Here is a 27289-nt window from a genome sequence, read left to right as displayed (position 1 = left end):
ACTTTAAAGACTGAGGGAGGGGAGCCATGCACCCGCCTTCCCTTATCATTTAAGTTTCAGCCCTGGGGGGTGGTGTGCGAGTGCCTTTTTAAGGCTCAGGGGCATGCACCCCCCTCCCTGAGTGTTTACTGACCCCAGGGACCCTTTTGCCTGGGGCCGGATCACTTTCTGTGTCATCAGTGATGTTATCAATGATGTCATCAGTGATGTTATAAATTATATCATAGAACATGTCATGAGTTATGTTATATGTGAGGCAGTGCATGGCGGGACGCAAGTTCTGTGCTTTGTTTAGCTCAAAACGTTAATGTGTCATTGACAAATTCAACTAACTATAATGTTACTTTAACCTTTGTTTTTTTCAGTGAATATATATATATATATATATATATGTAGAAAGAAATATAGTACCATTTGACAAATCGTGACAAAAATTGGCAGACATTTAGCATGTTCAGCTCATTGTTAGTGTGTTCAAATTTGTGTTGCTTCATCAAAAGGAGGGCACATTTAAGAGGGGTTCAAAAAGTGATACTGTACTAAGAACTCCGGTACTGTCTCATGAATCTGCATAAAACTGGTCGATCCTTTAGTATGCTTCTTTTTTTCTTGTTGTATAAAGTTTAATGCAGATTAACCGAAGGGGAGCAAGTTTAAAGGAGAGCAAGTTTAAAAGGGACAGTGTTACAAATTCTTTCATATGGTGATAACCTTTTTGCCCTATCTCCGATCTGCACAAACTTTATCAGGTCCTTATCACGTTCAGGTTACGCTTGATATATTAAGCCCTGGTTAGCGAATTGGCATGACTTTTGATAGGCTTTTAGCAAGCTGAGCCCAATGCAGGAATCTCATGTTTCAAGCTGATCTGACAAAGGGAGAAAAGCGGCGTCAAAAATAATTGTATTTGGCACTATCTTTGATGCTGTAACATGGGTCAGTATGACATTTGGCAGAACTTTAGCATATTTACTTTACGCTTAGTATGTGAAGTTTCATGCAAAACCATTAACAGGGGGGCACAGTTCCAAGGGAAAGAGGGTACAGAAATGTGCATTCATTTACTAGATTGCATTGCATTTCATTTCTTTACTCGAATATCAAAGACAATCATAAAAGATAGCTAGCATGCAAAATACATATCGACATAAAGCACATAATATGCACAGGAATGACAAACACTAATAAACACAAATACATTCCAACCTAAAAATCCAGACACTTACCATATGATGCAGCTGCTTTAAGAAAACTACCCATTCTAAAACATACATCAGTACTAGGTAGCAATTGTTAAAAACAGAGAGCAACTCTGCATTGCTTAAAATTGTGAACCTTAAAGAGAAGTTATTAATATTGAGTTCTAAAGAATTTATACAACCTCCAAAATAACACAAAGTTCAGTAAAGATTGAGGGGCCATATTATCACAGGCACATTTTCTCCCTTCCAGGTTACTAAAATATCTCAATGGGAAGCATAGCATATGACAAACAGTGGCAGCTCTAAATGTTAGCAATAAGGCTCTGTCCCAATTATTGGACACATAATGTAAATATGGTTCTAGGTCTGGATTCGTTTTTAGAGGGAAATAATTTGTTCAGTTACCAAACTTTCCATTGCAGCACAACGTCTGTCCATGAATGTTTATCATTTTTACATATTGACAAAGGGTCGTCAAATAAAGAAGATTTGCCCAGAGCGGCGAAGTTCTGCTTAACTTATCCAAGCCAGGGAATATTCAAGCCTCGTTCACACCAAACACGAACATTAATTATATAATGACTAAATAAAGACCGAGAGTTGTTCCATTTTTAAAGCCATAACAAAAGGGGTCTCATCTTAGTAAACGTCTCAAGATAAGGCACAGTCAATTCCTCATGACAAAAGCAGTGGGGGATGGATTGGGAAGTGAGAGGAGACACCTGCAAAAGCGGGTTTCCTCTTCTTGTAAAGCTCGACAATCTCCATGAACCCATACTCCACTACCATAGCATGCAACAGGGACACACTGCTTGGTGTATATTTCTATAAGAGGAGAAATCAGCTTCCCCCCACTGCCTTACAAACATTAAATAGTAAGCCTATAACTTGCTTAAATTTCGTATTTCTGTACCAATCATTTTCTACCCAAGATCCAATAGCCTCAAAACAAGACCTAAATTAGGAAATCTGGGGACACTCTCTAAACTTTTCTCATGAACACATATTCATTTACTAATAATTAGCTATCCAGCCACAGATTTCCCACCCTGATGCGCACAACTTTCAAACATGCAGAACACGGGTTGGATGTAGGATCTGGCCTTTAACATGGATGGGTATGTTAGCCCAGCAGACAGCCTCTCTCGCATCGTGCCCTGTACAGATGGACACAAATTTCAATTACCTGCAGCGCAATGAGACCGGCAGGCTACTGCGCACACCCGGGGCAGTTCCTCATTGCGGCTGGCCCACTGGTGTAGTCTCTGGAAGTCATCTCCCTGGGTGCCACGCTGGAAGCCATCAGAGTTCCTTTCCCTTTCCAGAATTCCTAGGGAGGATTCTTGGAAATGTATCTGCCCAAAGGAAGATAGCGGCCATTCCTCTTGTGATCCTTACTTCTTCCCAATCCAAGATGGCGGCTCCCAATTCATGAGGTACTTACCCTCCTGGAGGTATTTAAGGGGTTGGTTATCTCTTCCTCCTTACGTCACAACACTTTGTCACCGCTGTTGGTGTGTTCTTTCGCTCCTGTTGGTTTATTTCCTCACTCCTGTTTGTGGATCTTGCTCCTGGTGGTGTGATTCCTCCCTCCTGTGGTTGGTTCTTGCTTCAGGTGGAGGTTCCTGCCTCTTGCCTATTTCTCAGTTGTGTTCCTGCACTTTGCATTTGCCTACTGGATCCGTTCCCCTAGTCTTTCTGGAGCTTATCAGTCATCTTTGAAGGTTTTTTCCCTTTCGGGGTTTTCCTCCCTTTGGACTCCTTCTGGGCTGCACTATCTGCTAAGTCGCTAAAAGTGTTGGTGGCATGGTGGATACTAGATGGGGTCACCCTTACCGCTGGCAGACCATGAATGTCAAGAACTGGGGTCTAAGATCTTATTGTTGTCCAAGGTATGCGAACAGAAGTCACCCACCTGGGAGATCTGACAGGGCATTTTATTTTTGGACTCTCATTTAATGGGTTCACATACTAAACGTTTGTACTGCAAACTCGAAATGGACAACTGAAGTTAAATGTAGCTCCACAGAAAGTCTGCAAACCTGGTTTTGAAGACTACCAGCAGACTAATGTAGCAGCCATTTCTATCTTTTAACCCTTTCAAGTCCAATGACACGTTATTGAGATGCTAATTTCTTGAAAAGTACTGAACGGTTCTACTCCAAACTAACCAACAGCACTTCTGTAAATAAAGTTCTAATTTTATTCCATGATTATTATGATTCCCTCCAGGGCTTCTTTCAGTAGTGGAGATTCTTATGGGAGTTAAAATGGGAACTGCTGTTTTTCTACCACACCTTTAAGTGCATCCCTACCCTTGTGGGTTTGCATGAAACTCAAAACATCACAAGTAAGCTACACATGGTAAGTGTATTACAAGTGTTGTGCAGAGTTGTAAAACTATGCTGTAGTGATTAGCAAATTAATGATTTTGTGACCCCCTCACTATGCATCATTGCCCCTTTCTAGCATCAGCTTGAAACCTAAGAATCCTGCACTGGGCTCAATGTGCTAACAGTCTGCCAAATATCATACATATTCATTGCACGGCACCAATGTTATTAGTATGTGACATTATTGTTGACCCCCTTCCAATTTTGCCCCCCCTGATGGAGCTGCATTAAACTTGCCATACGTAAAGAACATTAAACATGATATATATGTGCCCAAGTTCATGTGGATTCGCCCTGTTTAAGGAATGGTTAGTTTGTGTTCACATGTGGGTGTTCTTCCTGCGGTTTAATGAGCACAATAGAGAACCTACCAAGAGCTAAAGCAAAAAATACAATCAATTATACAAGTACTGACATATCAAATGAGAAGACAGATAGAAATATACATTAAAAACAAAGCAGGTGGAAAGGTTTAAAAAAAAAACCTGTATTTCAAATTACTATACCAAGCAAAGCACTAGATGAGACATGGTAGAACTAAAAGTATACACGTCACTCCCTTGAGAAGACATAAGGTGAGTTTTGACATGTTCTGTTGCCTTAAAAGAAAGTTGACGTTTGAAGGATGTACGTGTGTCTGCGTTTGATTGACTGAGACTGTCCACACATACATTCTTGGGTGTTTGAATTCTAGTGTAAGCATTACACTTGGTTTATAGGTACACAGTAGGAACCCCAGGAGTTATTGAATAAATGGGATACAAAAAGTAGGTAGATATGAGGTTACAATAGTTAGGACTCTTTTCTATGAGAAATGGTATGTGCCAAATGAGTATTCACGAGTTTTAAACTGATGCTAGAGTTACTACATAATAAACTGACTTTTTGTGGTGCAAAGGGACCGCTCCACGGGGCAAAATTCTAATTTGCCTGGAGCACTGATATTCTTTTTGTATTTTCTGCTTATTAGGGAATGTAAAAATAATATATTTTACATTTTAAAAGTGATTTGTGTGCTTCATTTTTGTCACATCAAGATATATTTTAAATTAACAATTGCAGATTAGTTTGAGGGAGTCTCTCACCCAATAGACTATAAGAAAAGCAAGCAAACTGCAAAGTTTAAAGACATCACAGACCAATAGTTATCCAAGACAGGATAATTAAAAAAAACAATGTTGCCATTTGGTTTGCTGTCATTATTCCTGTTTGCAAAAATGGTAAAAAAAATGATTGTGTATTTCAACAGCATGTCTAGATCCCTTTTAAACAATTAATTCATTAAGAACACCACTAGCACCCATATTTACACATGAATAAAAAATAAATACTTGTCAAAAGATTCATTTTAATATTGATGATGCTGCGATTATGAACAGAAAGAACCCTGCTCGCTCAATCACATTTCCCGTACTGAAATAACTAAATATAGTTGGTGTTCTTTCCCAAACCAATGAGGAGCCTATTTACTAGTACTGAACTAAGACATGCATCTGACCATAGAAGAACCTACCCTTCATTGGCCCCTGCACAGTTGATAGGCAGAGCCTGTCATCTGATCAACTTCATGCTAGGCAGCAACAACTATAACACATAAAACTGCTTTCTAAAGACCTGGTAAACACTAAAAACTACTAACAGGGAGCTAGAATTGCAATGTAGCAAGGAAAATAACTAGGTCTAAGCAAAGTTTCTGTTAAGTGGCGTAGTCTTGCAAATTTCCCAAATGTATGCCATTAGTCCTGGAAAACAGTAACAACGCGAATGAGCTGAACGGAAGCAACTGTTGTTCATGGAACATGCGAGTTTGTGCACTATTTGTTACTGCAGAATGTGTTCTCACGTGCAAATTGGACAAAAGAAGGAATTTTGCATTAAAATATAGTGCTAAATGCTGGTTTTGTATTTTGCGTAATTTCTGGTAATTTTTGCGCAATTATGCAATAGCAACAAGCTGAGTTGCTCCAACACATCAGGATTTACCAGGCTTACGTAAAGAGAACACAAAGGAATTATTTTTCCACTGAAATCAAGGAGGCGACCTACCCTTTCAGTAAAATAAATCATTTCGAAATTCAGGAATCCCAGTGGTTAATATCACTCCTTTGCTGGCTGTTGTTATTCAGCCATTAGGGATCACACTTCTTGAATTGATTTAGGAACTAATTCCTAGAGTTGTAAAAGAAAACATAGACATTTGTGATATCACATCGAAATCTAACATGCATTTAATGTAAAAATGACATGTAAGCATTCAAATTAAGCAAGGCAATTTTCTAATTAACGGACCAGATGTTTGCCGTCAGTGAGTTAGAGCATGCAATTCTAAATTCCATACATTTTGATGCTACATTTATGCACTTTTTCTCAATGCAAGTAAATGAAAGCAAGAACATCTGAAACAATTGGGACCTACAGATAGGCTCTATTGAGCAGGTGCAAGGATCTTCTTGTGGGAAGAATGTGAGAAGACCATCGTGAAAAGATAAAAGTATCGATAGCAAAAGATGACCACTACTTTCTGAAACCCTATCTTCCATGTGTCAACCTGAGAACGAGACTAGCTTACTAGAACAGTTCAGCTAAAAAGTGCAGTGTCCATCATGGAGTAACCCAATGAATCCATCCATCATGCACCGTGTGTCCATGCATCATGGAGTGACATTTAAAATGTATGTAAATGTGCAATAATGATAAGGCTTTAAGCAGGTATAAAAACAAAATCATATAACATTAGTAAAATACAACAACACATGTTAACGGCTCATTTGCAAATAACTAGCACATAAGCAATCGTTGCTGCATATATGTAAATGAGTTTACGTTCTGTAAGTCAAAGCGTTACTTCTTCTGTCGTCGCAAGTAGGTTACAACCGGGATAATCGCCTCATTGATCAGTGCTAGAATGCAACTTCTCATACACCCTTTTGAATCGGCCTCTTCATTATTTACATTAATTGAAGATGGCATAAATCAATTCCAGGAAGAAATCTTTACATTAATTGAAGATGGCATAAATCAATTCCAGGAAGAAATCAGTCTCATATAGTGAAGACTTTGAGACCTATGTCCATCCTGTACTGAAATCCAACACTTCCATTCTCTGTGCTGGAGCCGACGTCACCCACTCAGATGCAACTGCTCTAAAGAGATAGAACCCACAAAAGCCCTTCCCTCTGCCACAGCAAAGTGAGTAATTATTCCCAATTCAACTTAAGCAGGCTTGGAGACTGGCTTCTTCGTGTGCTTGGCTGGACTCTGGAATTCTTTGCCGGCTGAGTTACGTGTTAGAACCAATCTCAGCCTTTTTACTTGATGTATAAAAATATAGCTACTCCATCAAGGTATAGATCCTTCTCAGTCACGTTCTAGTTTAGCACCAAGAAACCTATGGTAAGCATGTGCTCCATAAATACTTTTAACATAACTGCTGTTCAGATCAGGAACAGGTCAAGGAAGAAAATCAAAACCAACTGTCTACACTAAACTAATTTCAATATGCCCAGAAGTGGGTCAGGATTGTAGAAAAAACCACGGACCACTACTGACTCAGAGAGATAAAGAGACAAAGAAGGAGATATAACAGTACGTAATTTATTTAGATAACAAAGATCAGGATAATAGTCGTTGTACACAGAATAAACAGTATAGGATACACTCCAATATACAGCTATATGTAGGTCCCACACAGTAAAACAAACATACACACACTCATTCATACATCATACTCATATACAGGACAGGACAGACATAATTGCAAAAAAGTTGCTTTTCAGTAAGGTTTAAAAATCACATCAAAAATGTGTATATTTAACAGAATGGCGATTCAAACATGCTCGTGCGCTCCCAGTTCTTAGAGACAGATGAAGTCTTCTGGTGGGCACAAGAGAATAAGAGCCGTCGTGTTATCCTGGCACATCATTGCTGTTTCCTTTTCGCTTGAGTGACGTTTTGATCAACGGCTTTGCTATATATATCCGGAGCTGAGACAGTCCCTATCCTCATCCTGTATGGCTACGACCGCGGAGAGTCGTGGGCATATTGAAATTAGTTTAGTGTAGACAGTTGGTTTTGATTTTCTTCCTTGACCTCTTCTGTTCCTTATTCCTCCTGTCTACCCATCAGTCCTCTAGGGACCCCCCTTCTTTTGAATAACAGATCAGGAACAGACCAGGATCTGCCTTCAGCGGCACTGCTTTCTGTCCCATTTAATTTCTCCCCGCACAACAACACAATGGACCTAGAAATGGACACTCATGCCCCATACCGAGCCCGTTTCTGGACGCTTACCCTTCCCCCACTGATACCTACTTATTAGTCTTGCGACTGGATGTCACTTGCACTTTGAGCCAATGTCTCTTTGTAAACAAAGGACTAACCCCCTACTGTCTGAAGCACACACCCTCTAGCCTTGGTCATGAGCTATGGCCCCGGTGTTTCTCTTTTAGTTCTGACCAGTAGTCCTGTCAGCCAAATCTGCATTCATCTAGCACCATCGGCAGCTACAGAACAGTCAAGCACCCACCTGCGCACAACAGAGGGGATAAACAGCGGTCTGCATACGATTATCTCTCTGACCCCTGACATTTCCACTTACATTACAGACCTACTTTGGTTGCCAAACCTTTCATTCATCACTGATCGATCACTCATTCGCCAGGGAGTACTAAAGGAGAGTCGGAGTGGTGGATTTGAGCGTCGTCACTTGACATTTCTCCTATGGCTGCAAATGTGCTTTGATGGCCATTCCTGATGACGGGTACAGGCAGCAGACACCACGCTTGTTCTGTGGACCCATACTGCAGGCCACACTGGCCTTCCCTCTAACACAGCAACAGATCATTTATAGGGCAGGGCAGGGAGGATTTCTTTTTTCTTTTTACAGAACGTGGAAGCAAAACACTTCATCAATTTGTGCTATTATGCTGTTTACACATATTTGAAACGTTGGTTAGTAATTTGTCACAGACCTCATAAATTCTGTGGAAACCATAGCATCTCTTACAGAGAGGCACGGCTTCATAAAAAAGTCATATCTGTTCCACTTGAAAAATATTATTGTGGCATAGGGAAAAACTGACCCTGCGACCCACTCATGCTCATTCCCCTGCAGCATGAGGGCTATGCAGCCGCGGCCCAGATGCCAAAGGGAAAATAGAATAAATAATTCATTTTCCCTCATCGTCTGTCGAAACAACCCCACCACCCGGCCCCACCACTGTTACCTGCACGGGCTGCACCTATGCATCACGGGAAATAACTGCCAGCACCTAAGCTGTAAGTTTGTAGGACATAGAAATGTATCTAATTGCATACTCTGCAGCCGGTGTGGAACCAAGGTACTTTGACCTGCACCCTTTTTCTTGCACAAGCACTCCGAAAAATATACTTTTGCAGTCTTGGATGTGCCTGACAATTGTATGTCGAATTGTCACATTTTATTAAAATATGGCATCAATATGGGTACCTGAATGAAGTGAGCACTTGCTGGTATATTTTGTGCAAAATATTGAATTGAGAAAAATACACTGGCAGTTTTCCTATGGAAAACTATAAAGATTACTTCAACTCCCATAATGCACTCGCATATGTGCTAGAAGAAAGACTGCATTGGGACATAATATGAGAACAAATTTTCACTGCAGCCTACTCACTTTCTTTGCCTTCCATCTGGAGCACTTACTCTGATGGCCAACACCTATCCCATCCTCAAGGAACTAAAGCCAGTGGAAACGTATGATGATGGCATGGCAAACAACACACACACACCCCTCCCCCCATGAGAGATTATAAATAGTTACATTAATAATGCAGATTATATCCACCTAGTGTATGCCGTAAGGTGCATACATCCATGTAGGCTGACAGAAACTTTGCATCAGTAAAAAGCCTTTATGTGATTCTTAGGCTCATCTTTAACAAGAGATAGCCATGTGCATCTTTGTCGGGAGGAAGTTGTAAATTACCTGCCTAAAAAGTGAGCTTTATGGTGGATCTTGTCATGCACTTGGGAGAGTTGAGGTGGCGCGAGGACTTCCCTCTTATGCTTCCTCCAGGTGAGTGTATGTTTACCAGGTACTTTGGCCTCTCCATATCTAATGCTTTGCCTGTGATACAGATGCCCTTGTAGGTGATTCCTGCCTGTGCAGGCAGCCAGTTTAGTGATGCTGTGCGTGAGCAATAGGAGAATCATGCGTCTCTCTTATTCTTTACCCCTTATATATGACTGACTCGGTAAAGGCTAAAAAGCACCACCCATGGCGACTTCAAAGTGGCTTAGTGGCCAAAAACAGTATCAGTGCAAGACAAAGGTCACGGCCAAGGGCATGCCGGCTTGCCACTAGTGACATGTTATGTAAATAAGGTCTGATAATGGCATCTAATAAGTCCCAATGTACAAATCAATCATCAATGGCGTGTTAATTTCGATCACTCTGAGTCTGCAGCTGGGTTAAGCAGACGAATTTAACAAAAGGGAGCAAACCTTGGCCCAGTAAACTCTATGACAAAAGAACATGAGTGTCTTTCATGAACCGGCTTCATTCCATGCACTGGACAAGCAGAGATTTCCAACCCACCATGCATCCCAAGGCTTTCAGGATGTTTTTCTTTCCTCAAGCTCTTAATAGCTGTTTGCCAAACATTACTGGGGTGAATGCAATCTGCCAAAATAGAACCTATGGAAATGTTTTTACAAACACAGCTGTGTAACCTTTCCTCATATTCCTAAAGTGAAAAACAAGTTTCCTTGAGACTGTGACAAATAAAATGTAGCTTTGATGCTTGCAGTTAAGCGGAGTCCTCACGGTATCTCGAAGATTGGACTATGATATATTTAAAATAATGCGAATCCGCTTGGCAGCAGCCCATTTATGGAAACAAATTGGGGTCAAACGCATTTAAAACGGTCAAACGAAAGAGTGTACGGTTAGTGCTTATGCTGAAGTCGAAAACATATTTTAGCTGTATTTGCCTATATTGCATTTTTGTAGCCCAATATATTGATATAGTCCCGCGCCAGCTGACAAAGTTTATAGAACCCCTCATTTTCACACGGCCAGGACGAGTGGTCGCTAATTTCTGGCTCCATGTTACACCTCTGTGGGGGGCGTTTTCTCGGCCCCACTATTTCTGACAATGGGTCTTCGCACTCGGCTGTTTTCCTTGAGGAAGGATGAACGCAGCTTATCTATCACTATTGACATATTTTCCTAGTTCCACGAGACCTAGTTGATTATTTTTATATTTATTTCTCATAGATAACTTGTTTTTCTGATGCACTTGTGCGTAGCGCTAACATGGCCCCTAAAGGCTTCGGAGCGATTCGCAAAGTTAAACATATACAGCTAGAAATGTGCACATGACACAACAAAAGAAGTATCATTCATTTTGATAACTTTATTTCGGTCGGAGACCATAAAAGCACGGAATAAATAACAACAGAATTGCACATTTCATTAAAACAATAAATAATGTCAAGTTAATACAATAGTTAAAAATGTATTAAACTAATGTTATCAAAAAGACTCATTTGATAAAAGACAAAAATGTTTAAAGAAAACTTTTCCTTCTGCGCCAAAACCCATGTAAAAAGCGAGACATAGCAAAAACAATTGGGGGGTGAGTATCATATCTTAAGACCCTGCATGCAAGCATGCAGTGTCTAAACCCTAGGTTCTTGCAAATGGGAATGAGCCACTTTTTTCTTATTGAATGGTATGCAGGACAGAAAAACAGGACATGGCATATATCTTCACTGCTATGGTTACATGCCGGACAGGCTGCATTTTCTGATCTTGCCCATTTGCAGGTGAATACTCTGAGCGGTAAGGTACCATACCTCAACTGCAAATAAAGCTTCCTAGCAAGAGACGGATAAATTACATCAAGGAAGGCCTCTGCTCTTGTTTCTAATTTTACTAGGAGAAACTCATTAGTGAGTTTCCCCAAGGAGCTTGAACCATGTAGGGTAGCTAATCTCAGCTCCCTTATATGGCCTCTTAGATCAGGTTTAGAAATCCGTGTGCAGGCTACCTCCGGTAGTTCCCAGAGATCGGTCCTGCCAATCTTTATGCTAAGAGCCTTAATATGGGATAACCATGGAATGTTCTTACTTTTAATTAATGTCCAAACCTCTAAGAATTCCTCTCTAAAAGGTGCCAGTTCATGCACCGTCCAGAGCCTTTTCCAGTAGAGTAAGGGTCGGAGAATTGCCAAGTCTTCAATTGGCTCTAACCCCAGGTCGAGGCGTAGGGGAGTGAGCGGTGTGCTTACAGGAAGGCTCACAAGTCGCCTCATAAGGCCCTGCTCAACCAGGGTTAATTTGGCTATGTTTTTATGGCCCAATAATTCGGCCCCGTACAATGAAGCTGTTCTAGCTTGTAATCGGTTTATTTCAACTACCGGAGCAGCTGGTTTATATACCGAGGCTCGCTGGACCTTGCAAAGGCCCCCTGCTATTTGAGACAGCCTCAGCCATGATTTTGCGATTTGAGGTCCCCAATCAAAATTCTCGGTCAACGTAATTCCAAGGTACACAAAAGTCCTGACTCTCTCAAGGGGGGAGCCATTTAGGGTGGGATTTGGACGAGTCTGTTTGGGAGGATTGAAGATCATGAATTTAGTCTTTTCTAGATTAATCTCCAAGCCTCTGGAAGTACAAAATGTCAGGAAACCATCCAAGATGCGCTGGATGCCCGATGATGTTTTGGATATCAGCAGAGTATCATCGGCAAACATCAGAGCGGGCACTCTACCGGTAGCCAATCTGGGGGCGTCATTATTAGCTACATCAGCCAGGTGAGTAACAAGACCATTGATGTATAGGCTGAACAATGTTGGAGCCAAGACACACCCTTGGCGCACTCCCTTCCTAACGGGAAAGCGTGAGGATAAATCGCCATGTCTCCCGCATCTAACCTGGGCGTAATTACCGCTATGAAATCTAATTAGGATATCCAACAGGTAGGGTGGGAGACCCATTTCTGCCAGGACTTTCCATAATTTTTCTCTTGGGACAAGATCAAAGGCAGCTCGCAGGTTTACAAAGATGAGGTAGAGACTGCCACCCTCTACTCTCACCGTTTTCCAATATAGAACCTGGAGCCGGAAGATCTGGTCAATGGTTGAAATCCCAGATCTAAACCCTGCCTGTAATGTAGTCAATATGTTGTTGTCATCCATCCATTCATGGATTCTATCCAAGATAATCCTGCCCATTAATTTCTGGGTGGTGTCAATGAGGCTAATTGGTCTATAATTAGCCGGCTTTAATGGGCAGCCTTTCTTAAATATGGGAACTATCTCCGCGCCCAACCAAGTATCTGGTAAGGCGGCCCCATCAGAATGGAATTGAATAATACCACCAAATACGGGGCCCAGATTTTTGGTTGGGAGCGGAATAAGTCCGGTAGTATTTTATCTAGGCCAGGTGCTTTGTTAGAAAGGAGCTTATTTATTGCGGTTTCAGCTTCTTTAAGAGTGATGGCCACAGGGAGTTCTATCACAGGAGTAGCTACACCCATCAAAGATGGTTGCGGCTGGCATACATGTGAAGGTGCTAAAATAGAGGAACGAGGGTGAGTCTCAATATTAGATATACTAGAATCAATTCCTCTCATCAGACTAGACTCAAAAGAAATGTCGGTAGAAAAAAGGTCATCCGAATCCCCATACAGTTCCCCAAAATGAGATTCCCAGACTTGTGGAGCTATATTTACAACAAGGGGTGGGGCTACCCCATTCCCGTCAGAGTTCACAGTGGCCCAAAACGCCTTAGGGTCTCTACATATGAGAGCTAATCTTAGATCCTCCCATCTTTGCTCCTCCCAATCCCTCTTCCCCCTGGCGATAGCCTTCTTATAGTCTAGACGAAGTTTCTTTATGTTGGCCCTGTCATTACCTTTAATTGCCGCGAGCAAGTCCTTTTTTGCTTTTCTGCAGGGTTCCTTATACCAGGGGTGTGACCTAGACTGGTGTTGTTTGTTTCCCACAGGGTTAAATAGGCCCCTCAAGTTATTAACTAGGTGAATATGGGGCCATATGTAGGTAGACTGTGTTTTGCGATTCTCTAATTGCAATTTTTAAGGAATCGCAATTAGAGAATAGCAAAATGCAATGTAGGTAGGATTAGCAATTTTTTTTGCGAATCCCACCCATTCCTTATTTGCGATTCTCTAATTGAGAATCGCAAATAAGGAATACCTTGCCATGCATTCCTATGGGCTAAAAGGCCCATAGGAATGAATAGGAAGACATTCTCAATTTGCGATTCTCAATTAGAGAATCGCAAATTGAGAATGCAATTTCAAGGTTGCAAGGGTGTCAATAGGACACCCTGTTGCACCCCTGAAATTAGCATGGGTGCACATGTGGTGCACATACATGCCCTAAGGGCATGTGTGTGCACCACATTCCACTTTGAAAAATGCAAAAAACTGCATTATTACAAGAAATCGCAAATTACCACCAACCTGTAGTTGGTGGTAATTTGCGATTCCTTAAGGCCAAATAGCACTTTTTTGGAGCTTCCTACATTGCATTTAAGGAATCGCAAAATTTGCGATTCCTTAAATGCAATTGCAAAATAAGGAATCGCAAATTTAGCGATTCCTTATTTTGCATGCAGATTTGCCTTCCTACATTCCACTTAGCAAATTTGCGATCGCAAACGCCGAAATTCGGCGAATTTCAGCGTTTGCGATCGCAAATTTGCTTTCTACATATGGCCCATGGATCTTAGTTGAATCACTCAAGTTGTCTATACTTACATCCCCCATTGCGGAAAGAGATGGCAAAGCTGTCTGATATACTTCCGCAAGTTTAGCAGGGGATTTCAGAAAATAGGGCCATTTTATTCTCCTCCTATTGTTAGAAAGGAGTACTGGGAGTATTGGGCTATTTAAATTGGGAGGAGGGTTAGTTAGACCAAAACTGCCCGGTTTCAAAGTTAGAACAAGGGCATTATGGTCACTATCTTGTCTAAGGTGGATTTCGAACTCTAATAAGTTACCCCAATGTCTTGCCTCCATTAATATATAATCGATATTAGAGTTTTGGCCTGGTCTGTTGAACGTGGGAAGGCCTGGGCAATCGGGTTTCAATCTCCCATAACAGGCCCTTAGGGACAGTGCAAGAGATAAGGATTTAATTTGAAGGACGAGGGGAGTCCAGGTTCTGACAGGAGAGATCTGTGGTTCACAAATGTGCCAGAACTGGTCTTCTTCGTCTGGCTCGCCCGTGTAAGGAGACTCGAGGGGTTCAAATTGGCAGTTAAAGTCGCCTCCTACTATTAATTGCGGTGGGGGGTCTAGAGACAATATAAAATGCTTTAATGCATCTATTACCCCAGATTCTTGGCCATTCTTAACTGGTCTAGAATAGACATTTATTAAAGCAACCGATGGTTTGTCTTTTAGGGTTAAGAGGACACATTGAACATCCAGGGAGTTAGTTGGAATCACGGTTGCCTGAGCTCCCAAATGTGTCCCCACCCAAATTGAAAGACCACCCGAAGGCCTCCCTCTGCCACTTGTGGTTGCCAAAATGTCAAAAGTGGCATAACCAATCCTCGAATTTTCCTCAGTGGCCCAAGTTTCTTGCATGAGGCAGATGTCATGAGTACCTACAAAATTACTCCATTCCAAGTTAAATAACTTGTTTTTTATCCCTGCCACATTCCAGGACAATATTTTTATTCCCCCGCCTTGTGCTCTATTTCTATTTACTGGGTCGCCAGCCGTAGGATCTGTGCAGACTTCAGTTGTTTGAGGGTTTGTTGCTATTATGGTGCCCACAAGATTAACATTACACAGAAGATCATCGGGGAGAACAACGAAGTCTTCATGGGTGGTTTGTTTTGTTTCCACTCTTGTGGTCAGGGGAGAGGATACTGAAGGAGATTCTAGAGTTCCACTCACATATCTATCCTTTTCTACGGCTGATTGGATGCCCATAACTTTATCAGGTTGGAGTACAGGGCTCAAGTTCACTACTGGTCAGTCCACCTCCTCCAACACACTGAATCTATTTTTTTGAGCAAAGAGTGACAACAAGGGCATATTCTGGGTCTCTTCCACTGATCTAGCGTACAATTTATTTTGGCCCCCCGCCCAACTTACACCCCTGATCTGCCCTACTCTATGCTGTGAGGCTGGATAGAAATATGACAGATGCAATGGGATGATTTGAGTGTTAGGTCTAAGGGGTGTCCTATTGCAGATATAATTTACAGCAAGTGGATGTCTAAAATTGACAATGACACAATTTCCTATGATGGACTTAGGAGTAGGCCCAATCCAATCTAATCTCCGAACACCCAGAATTTCTCCAGAGATGTTATAGGGGAGGGGGCTGTTTAAGTTGAACCAGTGCATACATTTGTTTTTTAGTTCCGAAAAATCCTCGTTCTTCCCTTTAGGTAGGGGGGGAACACCAGCAAGCACAACAACATACGGGAGAGATTCAGGTGGTAAGTCAATGCAGGGTAGTGCGGTGTTAAGTCCCTCAGTAGAAGTATTTCTATGCTCTCTAGCTTGATTGTCTGGACATTTTTCCCCCGCATTGGTAACCTCCCTCTGTGTTCTGAAACTTTCTGGGTCTATGGCCCTAGTCAGAGAAATAGTTGTAGCGGGAACAATCATGTCAGCTATTTGAGGGGGAGCAGAGGAGGTTTCAGTGGCGGCGGAGACGTTGTCGTCGGCAAGAGCAGGACAGGGGGGGAAGTTTGTGGAGTCTGTGGACGGCTTGGTTTTACCAAAGCCGGCGTTGTTGATAGTAGAAACCAATCTGTCCAATCTAGACAGGAGGGATTTAAAATGGGAACCAAGTAGATGTTCAATATGGGCCTGGAGATCTAAAATCATGTGAGTGGCCCACAGAGGAGCCTGCGTGGGGGACAAAGTAGGAGGAGTATCAATCGATGCAGAGGAAATAATTGGAGGCTTGTTTTTCCTTAGTGTTTTATTCTTCCCAACCCTAGGTTTCTTGACTAGAATACGAGTCGCAGGAGCCTTATTAGGAGGAAGGTGGGGTGGGGAGTTGGGAACCTGGAAGGCGTGCGTATCGCTGGTAGTGGGCTGTGCACAGGGTAGGTCAGCGAAGGAACAAATAAAAGAGGAATTAAGATCAAGGGCGTTAGTTGTAGCAATTGACACATCCTCCACTATTTGGGAAGGGGGGGGAATTGCAGGAGTAATTGATAAACGCCGCTCTGTGTTTTCTATGGCCGAGGCCACGGCTCCAATTGTCTGCTGCAGCATTTTGTCAATAGCTGTCAAGCTTGGGAGGGGTTGCGCAGTTGTAGTCTGTTGCCTAGTTGTTGGCCGTGAAGTAGATAGGCTAGGATTTTTACCATTGCGTTTCATGGTTACAAACAAAGTGTAAAATACACACAATCGCGCAAGATATTACAGTAATTCCCTTAGGTGTTAACTAACACAGAGCTGTGAGGGGAGATACTGATAAACTTGTAGTTCAGAATGTCAACCGATTCAAACACATAAGATGAGTCGGGGATTTGAAATGCGTATCAGGCTTGTGACACAGTACCTTGGTTGCTGCTATTTCCGATGTCAGTGGGGTGGCCCTGCCCTGCCTCTTCCTGCCCCGGACGGCCACAGACGGCCCGCCCTCTGCCCGGGCTCAGCCCGGCGCCACCCGCGCGCGTCCCGCGACGCGGAGGGAGCCTCTGTTTTTGTAGCGCCTCCGGGCGCGCTGCTGGCCGGAAGGAAGGCAGGTAGGGAGCAGGGTATGACGGGAGCTGTAGTTCCCCCCCACTGCGGCCAACGAGGAAGTGGCGGCGAGGGGAAAAACAGCGTCAGCAACCCGCAAGCGTCCTGGTGGTCCAGTGGTCTGCCCCCAATTGGTGTGCCTGTGCCTGGTAAGTCCGCCGCTAGTCCGGTTAGATGCCCTCCGCTCCACCGAGGGAGCCTCTGTTTTTGTAGCGCCTCCGGGCGCGCTGCTGGCCGGAAGGAAGGCAGGTAGGGAGCAGGGTATGACGGGAGCTGTAGTTCCCCCCCACTGCGCCCAACGAGGAAGTGGCGGCGAGGGGAACAACAGCGTCAGCAACCCGCAAGCGTCCTGGTGGTCCAGTGGTCTGCCCCCAATTGGTGTGCCTGTGCCTGGTAAGTCCGCCGCTAGTCCGGTTAGATGCCCTCCGCTCCACCGAGGGAGCCTCTGTTTTTGTAGCGCCTCCGGGCGCGCTGCTGGCCGGAAGGAAGGCAGGTAGGGAGCAGGGTATGACGGGAGCTGTAGTTCCCCCCCACTGCGGCCAACGAGGAAGTGGCGGCGAGGGGAACAACAGCGTCAGCAACCCGCAAGCGTCCTGGTGGTCCAGTGGTCTGCCCCCAATTGGTGTGCCTGTGCCTGGTAAGTCCGCCGCTAGTCCGGTTAGATGCCCTCCGCTCCACCGAGGAAGCCTCTGTTTTTGTAGCGCCTCCGTGCGCGCTGCTGGCCGGGAGGAAGGCAGGTAGGGAGCAGGGTATGACGGGAGCTGTAGTTCCCCCCCCACTGCGGCCAACGAGGAAGTGGCGGCGAGGGGAACAACAGCGTCAGCAACCCGCAAGCGTCCTGGTGGTCCAGTGGTCTGCCCCCAATTGGTGTGCCTGTGCCTGGTAAGTCCGCCGCTAGTCCGGTTAGATGCCCTCCGCTCCACCGAGGGAGCCTCTGTTTTTGTAGCGCCTCCGGGCGCGCTGCTGGCCGGAAGGAAGGCAGGTAGGGAGCAGGGTATGACGGGAGCTGTAGTTCCCCCCCACTGCGGCCAACGAGGAAGTGGCGGCGAGGGGAACAACAGCGTCAGCAACCCGCAAGCGTCCTGGTGGTCCAGTGGTCTGCCCCCAATTGGTGTGCCTGTGCCTGGTAAGTCCGCCGCTAGTCCGGTTAGATGCCCGTAACAAAAGTAGAGAAGGGGACACAAAAATGGATGAAACTCATTGGAATTAAAATATGTCAACCAATGATGACTCTTGTAGCACATTAGAAAACATGTGTTTCTCATGTCTGCGCTCAAGTTAATACCGAACCTTTAATGCCAAGTCACATTCTGATTGTCTACTATGTACAAAGCCTGTAGTGGAGTTTATAAAGCACCAGCCTAGCTGGGCGGAAGTGAGCGGTGTACAGCCGGAGAAGAGCAGCTCAAGGACTGGGTACTACTCATGTCAGACAAGGGGGTGGGTAAGCACGTTGGGTACAGCTCATGTCAGACAAAGGGGTGGGTAAGGACGTTGGGTACAGCTCATGTCAGACAAAGGGGTGGATAAGGACGCTGGGTACAGCTCATGTCAGACAAGGAGGTGGGAAAGGACGTTGGGTACAGCTCATGTCAGACAAAGGGGTGGGTAAGGACGTTGGGTACAGCTCATGTCAGACAAAGGGGTGGTAAAGGACGTTGGGTACAGCTCATGTCAGAAAAAGGGGTGGGTAAGGACGTTGGGTACAGCTCATTTCAGACAAAGGGGTGGGTAAGGACGTTGGGCACAGCTCATGTCAGACAAGGGGGTGGGTAAGGACGTTATGAAGAACAGAGGTTTCGGTGGGGGCAGCTTCTCTTGACCAAAGACAAGATTATCCTTCAAGAGATGGGTCAAATGCTTTACCCTGAATTCTGAGGGCCTTGGAACCTCACCGATTATGGCCCCGATGAGGGACATGGGCAGCCCAACAGAAATGCATTCTTATGTCCTACTCATGTTTGCGGTCTCACGAGTCGGTTGAGACAGTGTCTGTTTTGGGTTTCTCAAGTGACATGTTCTATGTTACCTGCCAAACAGTTAAGAGTAAGGACGTTTCATCAGATTTGTAATGTGCAGACTAAATCTTCGCTTCATTGCCAGGGCTTCCAAGTTGCATAATGACTAGATTTACACCCACAGATTGCAGTCTATGCTCCCAAATACACAACACTGTTGCCCTAGATGCAAGGCAGAAGCAGCGGACCTGATCCACATGTTATGAACCTGCCCGGTACTTGCAGGGTACTGGACAGAGGTGGTGGAGATTATTGTAGCAGCAGCGGGTAACCCCGTGCCGAGAACTGTCAGGAATTGCCTGTTAGGTATCACCAGACGCACTAAAACCCAGAAAGTACAACTACGCTTCGTAGACCTGGCTCTGCTCATGTCTAAATACGCCATCACTATGCAGTGAAGCCTCCACCACTATGTGGCTGGCACAGGGAGGTGGTGAGATGGGGTAGCGCAGAAAGTGCGACAATCAGGCGAGAGGAGGCACGTGGACTGCGTAAAAAATTAATTTACATGGAATGGAACACCATTCTAGAAGCCTTCAAGACACTAGCGCCGGCGCCAGTCCCTGTAGCACAGGACCAATAGGGGAGTTCCCCCCTAACCCCACCGGTCCCCTCACACACCCGTGTTCCCCTGCTTCTTCTCCTTTGACTAACCAGAGAACATACTAAAGACACGCATGTAGAATATCGAGCCCCAGCACAAGATAGAGTGCATGCACCTGATATATCTGAGAGAAGGTTATTTTGAGAATAGGGGCGCTGCCCCGGGACTAGGGGAGGGCCAGGGCCAGTTGAGTTAAAGGGTTGGGAGGGGGAGTGGAGGGGGGAGTTACTTTGCTCATATTTCACCTTCACCTTCGCAGGCTTTTGGGTATTGATGTATCATTGTTAATTGGTTCACCAGTGGGAACAACTGCATACATCAGACTAACAGCAATAATGCACAGGACTGTAACTGTTACTAGAAATGTTTGACATGTTGTCTGAGACCCTCAACGATGCACTCATAATTGAAGGTGTGAAGAAGACTGGAAAATAACACAAGTAAATTGGTTTTTCTGTGTGATGCTATATTGGGAAAAATTCAATAAAATATGTTTTTTTTAAATGACTAGATTTAGACCCTGATTACTAGTGACTTTGATGGGTGAGATACGTGCTGCCATTTGTAAATTAAGGTACTTCTAGTTGGGGTTTTTACTAGCTGTGGTAAATACACCTGTGTCAAGTATTCTGTCAGAAAAAGGGGAATGAAAGTAGACTTCAGTGTTTACAGCACCAACTTCTGAATGCATTAGTATTGCCTGCTCATTTTCGACCAGTAAATTGAAGCAGGTTGCAACTGTCAAAATGTACCTGGGGTAAATGTAGGGGTGTGCAGTAATTACGCCACATCTAATAATTCTGATCTTTTCCCAAAAAGGAGTTGTGACGGGATCAGACTTTAGTGAAGACCTTGCTATAAGAGTTTGGAAGTGATTCCAATATCGCAGTCATTCAATTCTGAACTGGAGAACCAGCACCTATCAGGCTCTCAACTAGACTGGACGCGCCCTCCTGGTTCAGAGTAACCTGTGGTATGCAGTGGGACTGTGTGCAGTCTTGCTAACCCTCTAGACAGTTATAAATGGAAACTTGCTGAACCTCATTTTGGAGAAAATCCTACACGAAGAGCACAAGCTTGAAATCCTTGTAGCATTTCTTGGGGGGTGTCCAAAATAAGGAAAACCCTTTCCTTCGAAAACGGGGAATACATTCAACTGAAATCATAACTAAGGGTGGGCGTAGTTCGCGAAGTAGCACTTCGCGAAGCTACGCAAAGTGAAGTTCGCACTACGCGAGCTACGCGTAGCACTTCGCGAACTGCGAAGTAACATGTTCGCACTGTGCAAGATGTTGTTTTCAATGATTGCACAGTGCGGACAAGCAACCGGCACTGTGCAATGATTGAAAATGGCATCTTGCACAGTGCGAGCTGTAGTTTTCTGCTGCTCGAGTAGATTTTTCCTCGAGCTGCAGCTTTCTCAACGCGAACTGGTAGTTTCTCATCGCGAGCGGTCGCGAGCATACGCGACCCCTCGCAATGAGAAACCTGACCTTCTCGCGTTGTGAATCTCGCCGGGAGGTTTATTTTCCATGCTCGCGATCGCGAACAAGGAAAAAGTCTCGCCAGGATGTCATTTTGCTTGCTCGCGGTCGCCAACTTGACGTTGAGGACCGCGAGCAAGCAAAAAATGACCGCAGCACTACGCAACACTACGCTACGCGTGTTCGCACTGTGCTACGTGCAGTTCGCGTAGTGCGAAGTAGCGCGAACTTCGCAAACTACGCGAGCGTAGCGTAGTGCTTCGCCCAGGCCTAATCATAACACCAGGAAAAAGGGATACATGGGAGAGGAAAATAGCACAAGAAAAAATATTGGGAGTTGATCTTCTAAGGAATAAACAGAGTAATCAAAGAGGTACTAACAGGCAGGGGTAGAGATATTAAGGTATGTGTGGGGCATCAACACTAGGGTATACACAGGGATAGATGTACTAGGAAATAGGGATGGGTGAAGTTGCGCAGTAATTAGTAGAGGATAGCGGTATTGGAGTGTAAGAATGTATAAGTATTGAGATAAAGGTAGGGGAAGCTAAAAAAGGTTGTTGGTAGGTGACTAGTCCTTTGTTTTTAACAGCTTAATTGGAAATTAATTATACTAAGTCTGTTGAGCATTACTTGAGGTGTTAGCCGTGGGTGGGTTAACGACCACCCACGAGGCTGATAAGTAAAACCTACTTATTTATGGTCTCAGGAAAAAATAATGAAATATTACTTAGGATGTGCTTGACTTTAGTCTTATAATCACGATTTTGCATATACTGTACAGAAATGTTATATTTATACTTACGGAAAGCAACAAAACGAATTATCTAGGACGTGCCCAGTTCTTTAATTGCAATTTTGCATGTATATTAAGGAATTATGAAATGTATTTTCGAGTGGTGAAGGGCTGCACTTCCTTTCCCCCTTCGCTTTAAATTTCTGTTCTTAGGTCAATCTTGTTAGACAAGTTTAGAACATTACGATTTTGCAAAGAACAATTTTGTACTAGTCCTATATTTTCAACACGAGGATTGAAAATTAATTTTATCAAGTCTGCCGCGCGTCACTTCAGGTCTTAGCCGTGGGGCGGGCCAATGACCATCCACGAGATTTTACATTTTGTGTAGTAAACCTGACTTAATGTATGGCCTACATATGTAAAGCTGAAATAATAACGTTTACTTACTTTTAATGTAGTTTGGGTAGGTGTAAGACTATTAGGACATAGACAGATGATGAGGTACTGTCATGGGCAGGGGTAGATTTGGTAGGATATGAGTAGTGGTAAGAGGATATTGGCAGAGCTACTAGTATATAGTAGGGATAGTGGTACTAGGGTATAGGCAGGCAGCAGAGATGCTAGGTAGAAATAAAGGTATGAGGGCCTAGCCAAGTAGAGGCCAGGGATAGTGAAAGCAAAATCACAATGGTGGAAGAGGGGGAACCGGACATAGTATATGACAAGTGATGAAAGAAAAGTGAGAGTAGAAAGAAGGGGGGACAAAGTGTAACAAAGGCTCTATGTGATTTTGGAATAGTTTGTCTACCATGAACGGCAGGCACCAAGATGCATTTGACATCTTGCCAATGTTATTAATTGAAAAAGAATTGAGGAAACAACTTTCTGGAGAAGGTTTTTCCATAAACAGGTATCCTTAAATGTATTTTTTTACCAGCATCTCAGACAACAGTTTAACCTTTTTAAAATGAACTTTTAAGAGTGGGGGTGGGGGGGTCAATGGAAATATAGCTTATTGTTATTGGGAGACTGATTATTAGGTTTTCTTTACCTCAAAATGTAAGCATTTATTCTACGCACACAGTATATACTAGGAGGTTTTACTGAAAGCTGTTGTTATATTTCACGTTATTAGCAGTATATTGTTTTTATGTTTTTTAGAGACTATTCATAAAGAATCTCTTCTCCAGCTCTCAATGAGATGGGGACTTGTGAAGCTTTCCAAATTCCTTGCATCTTTGCCTGGAGGACCTCTTGCACTAACATTGCCAAATGACGATGGACAAACACCTTTGGAATTAGCTGCACAGAATGGGCACACAAAACTTGTTGAAATCTTCGAAAAGTAAGTATTTCCTTAATAGGAGCTTTAAGGATATGTGCAACATATGATTCTGTGTTTTTTTTAAATTTCAGAAAACCACTCTGGTAGAATAGCAATTTGGTATATACCTTTGTAGCTAAAATCATTTTAATACAAAAACTGATCTCCGATTCCCCAGCCTTTCAAGTAAATACAGAATCACTGGCATCAAACAAGTGAGAAAACATGGAACCCGATGTATTAACTACTGGTTGCAAAAAGCGTATGGCAATTCCCAACCAGTATTTTTGCAACCAGTATAGAATTTTACCAACTGACCTATGCACTAACAGATTGCTTTAGAAAATATTATTCGATTGGTGGTCATCACGGGGATGGTGGACTGCACCAGGTAGCAGACCACCATGTCTGTGATCGCATTTAAATAAAGTAAACGTTTTAGGTCGAGCCTAGCGCAGCGCGCATGCACTGCACTAGGAAAACAACTTCTTGGAAACGCTCTGGACTTTTCACACGCTCGTGCGTGTGTTTTTATTTTAGTCTTTTTTCTATTGGGCTTTGCATGCGTCTTTCTAAAAAAGACAGCATGCAATTGGGCAAAGGAGGGGCGCCATCTGTTTTTCATTAGCGCGTTCGCGTTGACGCGCTTGTTTGGTGTCAGCAGCGGCGCGCACACTGCCATCTGTTTTGGGTCAGGTTACAAATGCTTACACTGCCATCTGTTTTGGGTCAGGTTACAAATGCTTTCACTTTCGCGGTTGTTTTTCTTTGGCATTCAGCCATGCAGCGCCGTTTCTTGCTTGCCCCCTGCCGCTCTCATTCCGTTGATGCAAATCTATAACCTGCTCCAAGCGCGAGCGAAATGCTTTCACTTTCGCGGTTGTTTTTCTTTGGCATTCAGCCGCCCTTCGCCGTTTCTTGCCTGCCCCCTGCCACTCTCTCTGCCATCAACAGGCGTGTGCCTGCCCTGAGATCTTAAACAAGCCGCCGGCGTGCAGAGGTACCGTGGGTATCTAGCGCTTCTGACACGGTGTCAGGGCCCCATCAAGGCGCAGGGCTCACGCGCACGCTCAAGTACATCGAAGAAACAGTCTTTCACAGCCTGTCACGCTGCTCGCTCCACAAACAATGCGCCGCCCCGTGCACAGGGCAGGAGACAGCAAAGGCTCCGCGTGGAATGATTCTTGTGAGTCCCGGGCACTGGTAGGGTCACATGGGCATCATATAGGTGGGTGTTCCTTGAAGCTGTCACCCCACACTGCAGCAAAAATTCAATTTACAGCCTCAGAAAACAATGTGTTCAGCAATGAATAACTGCCCATGATGCGATGCCCCCTCGCAGTGACCGTACAGCCAACAAGCTTTACTTGTGACAGCCTTAGAGCAATAGCGCAGTGCAGGGATTGGCAGTGATTTATCCACGCTATATTTACACTTTACTTAGCCTTTTCAGAATGAGCGCTTTATTCATAAGCAGACGGATTCAAAACAGAGATATTTATTTATTTATTTATAACATTTATTGAGCGCACTGTTACCCATGGGTGTCCTGGCGCTATGTGAAATCTTACCTGAGGATCAAAACCAAGGTCATGCTAATCAGCAAACAACCACGTTTGTAAAGCTTTTCGGAAGGCCAGAAGGCTCGACATACCTCTCAGATACAGAGGAAGCTTATTCCAAGCTCTGGCTGCATTAACTACAAAGCTTTTCCCACCCCATGTGGCCTTCTTTACAAATGGCACATAAACCAGTTTGGCGTCGGATGAACGTAATGGTCTATTTGGAGTATATCAGTATAGCCGCTCTTTTAGATAGGCCGGTCCTGCTCCATAAAGTGCCTTGTGAACAAGACACAGTGCTTTGAACCGGGTACGCTTCCTGACTGGCAGCCAGTGCAGTTTCCGTATCTCTTTCGCGTATTTTAGAATGCCCGACACCAGTCTAGCAGCTTCATTCTGCAGGAGCTGCAGCTTCTGTATTAAGCCCTCCTGAATGTTAAAATACAAACTATTGCAGTAGTCCAGCCTCGACATGGTGAGGGCAGTGATAACTGTTTTGCGGCATTCTGTGGGTAGCAATGACAACATTTCCTTGCACGACCTAAGAACAAAAGACGTAGCCGAGGTCACTGAATTTATTTGGTCTTTGAAATTGAGCTTCTGGTCCACCCACACACCTAGGTTTTTAACCTTCCTGTTGGGTGCGGGGAGGGGGCCCAGGGCGTCTGGCCACCATTCCAGCATCCAAAAATTGGGATCATTGCCAAAACATACCACCTCCGTCTTGCTGGAGTTCAATTTGAGGCAGTTTTGGGCCATCCAAATCCCTATGGCATTCATACACCCTTTAAAACGGAGAGCCGTGCTCTTTACCTCAGATGGGAGAAGAGACACCACGATTTGAGTATCATCCGCATAAGTAGTCAGACTAAACCCAAATGATCGAATAAGAGGCGCCAGAGAGGATACATATATATTGAATAATGTCGGACTCAATGAGGACCCCTGCGGGACCCCACGTAGCAGTGAAAAAGGTTCTGATACGAATTCCCCCAGAGCCACCCGCTAACTCCGGTTCGACAACAATTATCCTAAAAGGCTCCAAGCTGAACCCTGTACCCCAATCTCCTGCAGCCGGTCCATCAACAGGTCGTGATGGACCGTATCGAATGTTGCAGAGAGATCTAGCATAATCAGAGCAGCCTGCCACCTTGATCTAAAATACTCCGTATCTCTTCAGTAGATTTCAAAAGTGCCGCTTCAGTACTGTGACCCCCTCGAAAGCCATACTGAGTTTGATCCAGAGCTTGTGTAAGTTCCAGAAATTGGCTAAGTTGTGTATTTAAATTTCTCTCGATAATTTTAGCCGGTATCGGAAGTCTGGATATTGGCCTGAAATGACTAGGATCCTTAATGTCAAGATTGGGTTTATTTAATAATGGCAGAATAGAGGTTTTTTTGCAGTCTAGCGGATAATAACCCTCTCTGTACATCAAATTAAAGATGTGTGTAAGGACTCGAGCGACTGGCTCTACTGCTAACTTTAGGATCGCTATCGGACAAGGATCCGAAGGGGACCCGGATTTCACCTGCATAAGAAGATTAGCAGTTTCTGTAGTTGTAGGCTGGGCAAAATTGTCCAGTGACCCTTTATTATCTAGATGCAGGTCATCTGCTTTGCCTGCCATAGTCTTAGGGATTACATTAGTGAAAGTGGAAAAAATAACATCCACTTTCGCATAAAAGAAACCGGCCAATGTTTCACACAGCTCCTGATTACGTGCAAATGTAATGGCCACTGGGTTGGCCAGGCTAGTGACTGTATTGAATAATTCCCTAACTGAGTTATTAGCCCTATTGATCTTCATGGAAAATAATAGAAGCCTTGCCTGATGAATCTGCTGTTTATATATGGATGGCAAGACCCCGTTTATACTCCTCCTTCGCTATCCTTGTACTCAGTTCTCCATCTTCTCTCTAGTTGTTTACAACTCAGTTTTTTTCCCTGAGTTCGTGTGAGTACCAAGGAGCGGCGGGTTGCCGTCTAGTGGGATAGAACTATTTTGTAGGAGCTAGCTTGTTCCCTGCTGTTTCTAGCCAGCAAGTATAGGAACGTGTTGCCTTTTCCAAATTTACAGGCGGCGTAACTACGGTCTTATTAAATATGTCGCACAAATTCTCGGCCACTACTTTATTCCACACTCTTTTCTCCAGTTTCTTTTTAACTGGCTTCTGAGGGTGGCGCGCGGGAATATTAAGTTTAAATAAAACAGCCTTATGGTCTGACCAAGGT

General features: G+C 44.0%; 1 protein-coding gene across 4 annotated transcripts in view; it reads left to right on the top strand.

Annotated features, from left to right (window-relative positions):
- Positions 1-27289, top strand: part of ARHGEF28 (Rho guanine nucleotide exchange factor 28) — a 1067585-nt gene that overhangs the window by 476900 nt on the left and 563396 nt on the right. For all 4 annotated transcript variants that reach the window (XM_085632328.1, XM_085632327.1, XM_085632325.1 and 1 more), the window contains exon 5: positions 23332-23515. In XM_085632328.1, coding sequence (XP_085488454.1) covers positions 23332-23515 — 184 coding nt within the window. The remainder of the gene's footprint in view (positions 1-23331; positions 23516-27289) is intronic.

This window comes from Triturus cristatus, chromosome 2_1, assembly GCF_964204655.1.
Source record: "Triturus cristatus chromosome 2_1, aTriCri1.1, whole genome shotgun sequence".
Taxonomy (NCBI): domain Eukaryota; kingdom Metazoa; phylum Chordata; class Amphibia; order Caudata; family Salamandridae; genus Triturus; species Triturus cristatus.
This window is presented reverse-complemented; position numbering and strand designations above follow the sequence as displayed.